The sequence below is a fragment of the Triplophysa rosa genome, linkage group LG3 (assembly GCF_024868665.1).
Source record: "Triplophysa rosa linkage group LG3, Trosa_1v2, whole genome shotgun sequence".
In the NCBI taxonomy this organism is placed as follows: domain Eukaryota; kingdom Metazoa; phylum Chordata; class Actinopteri; order Cypriniformes; family Nemacheilidae; genus Triplophysa; species Triplophysa rosa.
In genome coordinates, this window is record NC_079892.1 from 7966476 (window position 1) to 7970888 (window position 4413).

The 4413-nt window shown below is 36.6% G+C and overlaps 1 protein-coding gene across 1 annotated transcript; it reads left to right on the forward strand.

The window, feature by feature from the left end:
• The first annotated feature begins 95 nt into the window (after positions 1 to 95).
• samm50 (SAMM50 sorting and assembly machinery component) lies at positions 96 to 4274 on the forward strand. The gene is made up of 15 exons (XM_057329762.1): positions 96 to 257; positions 643 to 753; positions 854 to 955; positions 1088 to 1175; positions 1258 to 1364; positions 1527 to 1657; positions 1957 to 2044; positions 2229 to 2357; positions 2498 to 2569; positions 2685 to 2771; positions 3029 to 3099; positions 3203 to 3270; positions 3391 to 3537; positions 3671 to 3812; positions 3931 to 4274. The coding sequence occupies exons 1-15, from the start codon at positions 237 to 239 to the stop codon at positions 3974 to 3976; spliced, it is 1410 nt and encodes a 469-aa protein (XP_057185745.1). The 5' UTR covers positions 96 to 236; the 3' UTR covers positions 3977 to 4274.
• The last annotated feature ends 139 nt before the right edge of the window (positions 4275 to 4413 follow it).

Sequence of the window (4413 nt, forward strand, 5' to 3'; positions counted from 1 at the left end):
AATAACCAAGTAACGTTAATGCAGGAAAACGTGACGAAATTGGCATAACGTCCTTCTCGGCCAATCATCGTTTAGTTGGGCGTGACTACCCTATGGGGCGTGGTTACCAAGTGTCATGGCAGCCACCGGGGCTGCTTTGTAGCGTGCCAGACCGAAGCCGTGAATATTTCCTCACATAGGTTGAATTGTATTATTTATCATACTGGGGACATTTGATTGTATAAAGCATTTGAAACATGGGCACTGTGCATGCCAGGGTAAGTGTTTTTTTCCGTACAGTCGTCGTTTAAGCCTGAGCAATGACCTCTGAAAGAATCTTGGAATGACAGGCCGAGATCAGAATGACGTTTAGTATAAAACGTAAATCCAATTGTCTAAATGATTAATTATCAGTCACGAAAATAAATAACATTTGCACTTAACAAACTATAAACCCTCACTTTTAACTTTAGACTAACTTTAAACAGGCTTAAATGGGAACTTAAAACTTGAATGTATATCTAATACAATTGCTCATTGTAATAGTCTCTTTGTACACAAAGACAACACTCACTACAGTTCGAAGTTTGTTTGTTTGATTGAAAGATAATAATCTCAGTATACTATGCTTATTATAATAACATATGTGATGTGTTGACCCAGAGTATGGACCCTCTGCCTATGCAAGGACCTGAACTGGGAGTTCAGGTGGATGACATGGACCTAGGAGAATCAGATCGTGAGGAGAAACAGGAAGTTCTTGAAAATAAAGATGTAAGATTTGTGTTATTGGTCTATCTCTAATGCTTTTACATAAATGTGGCTTTGTTTTTGAAACTGTGTTATTGTTTTCATATGCATTTCAATTGTTTAGGTCATAGTACAGCGAGTACACATTGATGGTCTTGGAAGAACAAAGGAAGACATTTTAACGTATGAAATTGCAGAGGTCTTTCAAGCCAAAAGCCTTATTGATGTGAGTATTTCACGTTTGCTTTTATTTTATTTACATTTTTATATACTTTGTAAGTAATTACGAAATTAAAATGTCTCAGTAGTGAATTAAAATCATTTGAACTGATCTGTGTGTATAATTATTTCATTACAGGTCATGAAAAAGTCCCATGAGGCCAGACAGAAGCTTCTGCGTCTGGGAATATTCAGACAAGTTGAAGTTGTCATAGACACAGCTGAAGGTGATTATGCAAACCGAATAACTCGTGTGTAACTAGTAATTACAGTTATGAATCAAAATAAGATTGTGTGCGCAATAATTAGGTGCTGATGCGGTGCCTAATGGACTGGATGTGACGTTTGAGGTGAAGGAGATGAGAAGAATGACAGGAAGTTACAACACCATGGTTGGGAACAACGAGGGAAGCATGGTGAGCTACTGCCAGATTCTGATAAAACATATTTTACATTTTACATAATATTTTACTGCTTAGAGTTAAAAAACAACATCTGAATAGATTGGCCATGTGGCTACAATGAGAAACAAATAATTTGCAAAATATGGAAATGTTGAGGTATGATTTGTTTCTCAGGTGCTGGGTCTGAAATTGCCCAATGTTTTTGGTCGGGCAGAAAAGATGACCTTCCAGTTCTCTTATGGCACGAAGGAAACATCATACGGCCTGTCATTCTTCAAGCCACAACCCGGACACTTTGAACGGAAGTATGTTTATTTTATTTTTTTTGCTTGGTAGTGATGATTATTTATATTAGTAAAAATTGACTGTATATACATAAACTGCTGATTAAAGTCCCCATGAAATATAAATAATAACAATATGTACATCTATGTCAAGACAGGAAAGAAACCTGTGTTTGTCAAATCATTGCATGGGGTCTTTTTCAGATAATGGCTGACTTTTTTAGTCATGTTTATCATCTTTCAGTAGTTGTTTATGTATATAAACATAAATCTACAAAACAGTCCTGTGTTTGCTATTAAGACTCTCTTTATTGTTTTAGCTTCTCCATTAACTTGTATAAAGTCACGGGACAGTTCCCATGGAGCTCGGTCAGAGAGACTGACAAAGGAATCTCAACAGAAATCAGCGTGAGTTCTTTCTGCTTGATTATTTTCTACAGTGGTTTTGTTTTCTTATCAACTTAACTAGTGTTATTTTATATAGTGCATGGCCTTATTTAGCAAAATAAGGCTCTAATATATGAAGACAAAGCTATTAGCAATAAATTGCATGGCATCTTACAAATGTTTTTGAATATTGTTTAATGTATAGTTCCCTATCTGGAGGACAAACCACACCCTGAAGTGGGAGGGTGTTTGGAGAGAATTGGGTTGTTTGGCCCGTACTGCGTCCTTTGCTGTCAGGGAGGAAAGTGGCCATTCTCTGAAGTCCTCTCTTTCTGTAAGTCTCCTCTTTTCACTCCACGTCTCGAATTTTCATTTTTTTAAACATTTGCATACTATATGTGCTTAGTGTTGTTTTTTGCGGTCATTGATTGTACATGTACATCCTATTTAACTTTTAATATGTTTTCTTGACAGCATGCAATGGTCATTGACACACGCAATTCTTCCATCCTTCCAAGGAAAGGTGCCTTACTAAAGATCAACCAGGTCTGGTCATGCATCAGCAGATTTCACACATTTTCATGTTTTAAAACAACATACAACTTCAAAACAACATACAACAACCTTTTATTATTTAACTGAAGTTTTTATGGTCTGTCAGGAACTGGCAGGTTACTCTGGGGGAGATGTCACTTTCTTGAAGGAAGACTTTGAGATTCAACTCAACAAGACACTCTTCTGGGACTCGGTAAGATTCTTTGGAAAAACCTTAACTGTGATAACATTTTTGTTTTGAGCTTTTTGCCTTTCTTTTTCATGAAATTATGGGTGAGAAATGGGCTATACTATCGGGACATGAGTCATTACAACTTCAACCAAACTACACGCTATAATTTGTCACAATATTACATGCTTATGAAACTGATTGGATATTTGCATTTAATCACAGAAAATTATTTGAAATGCTAATAAACTATAATTATTTTGTGTTTTTGGCTAGTGTAGGTGCTCTCTTCCTCACTGTGGGGTGGTATGCTGCTGCCCCTTGGAGACAGGCCCTCCAGTATTGCTGATAGGTCGGTATATTTCTTCTTTCGTTGTAGATAAATAATACAAAAAAGTAAGAAAATTATAACTTCGAAACGCATCTAACTGACATTGTTTTTGAATTGTATGTAGGTTTTATTTGGGTGGTCCCACTAGTGTGAGGGGCTTCAGTATGTACAGCATTGGTCCTCAGAGTGAAGGTTTGTGTTAAAATATTTTTCTCCTTAACATTACTATATTGATTTTGGAATAAACTGATCTTTAAATGGTTAAGATCTCACAAATCTCTGACTAATGTTGTTTTCTCACTTTGTCGGTAGGTGATTACCTTGGTGGGGAAGCATATTGGGCTGGAGGGCTTCATCTGTACACGCCTCTCCCATTCAGACCAGGCAGAGGCGGCTTTGGAGACCTCTTCAGGACGCATTTCTTCCTTAACGCCGGGAATTTGTGTAACCTTAACTATGGTGAGATCCAAAGCTTCAAAGTCTGAAATTTGAACTATATCATATGCTTCCCTATTCTTGTTTTTTTAAATATGTTTGTGGCAAAGTCACATATTTACTTTCAATATTTGTTTTTTTCCCCATCATCCACCAGGGGAAGGGCCCAGAGCACACCTGAGCAAACTGGCTGAGTGTATTCGCTGGTCATATGGAGCGGGCATTGTGTTGCGTCTGGGGAACATTGCTCGACTGGAGCTCAACTATTGCATTCCCATGGGCGTCCAGAGTGGAGACAGGTATTCACTTACCAACAATTGTGTTTGATGTTTTTCGACCTTTTTTAATGGTACTTTTATTCTTGATTATAATAAAACTGTATAGTTATGATGTAATGTATAAAATATTGTTTTACAGGATATGTGATGGTGTGCAGTTTGGGGCTGGAATACGGTTCCTGTAACATTCTTTTTGCACAAATTCTGAACAAATAAGGATTTCTTTCACTTTGCACCTGTGAAAACGGATGTGTGTACAATTCCTTTTTAAGCTGCAATGCATAATGCAATGGGTGTTACCTAAATAGTTGATGTTGGCAAATTGAAGAAACTGGTATACAACTTAAAAGAAAAGAATTGTTATGAATCATTTTGAAGTTGTTGGTACTTCACTGGGGAGTATATCGGACATCAGTGCTCTTATTACTTATATTTATTCATCCGAACAGCCAGCGTTCAATAAATAAAGTTTTTGTCCTTTTCCATGGTCTTCGTGTGTTTTTTAGGGCTGGCAATATTAAATATCTAATCAAATATTTATTAAAGAATATTTAAAGAAATTAGAATTGTATAGACTGCTGTCAAAATTCCCTCACTTTCTTTTGAAGACAACAAAAACGTA

Bases quoted from the DNA above. Each gene is read 5' to 3' on its own strand.
- samm50 (XM_057329762.1), top strand. From the start codon at position 237: ATGGGCACTGTGCATGCCAGG. The intron at 2,772-3,028 runs GTAAGATTCTTT...TGGCTAGTGTAG, and splicing joins AGACACTCTTCTGGGACTCG to GTGCTCTCTTCCTCACTGTG. The intron at 3,538-3,670 runs GTGAGATCCAAA...ATCATCCACCAG, and splicing joins TTTGTGTAACCTTAACTATG to GGGAAGGGCCCAGAGCACAC.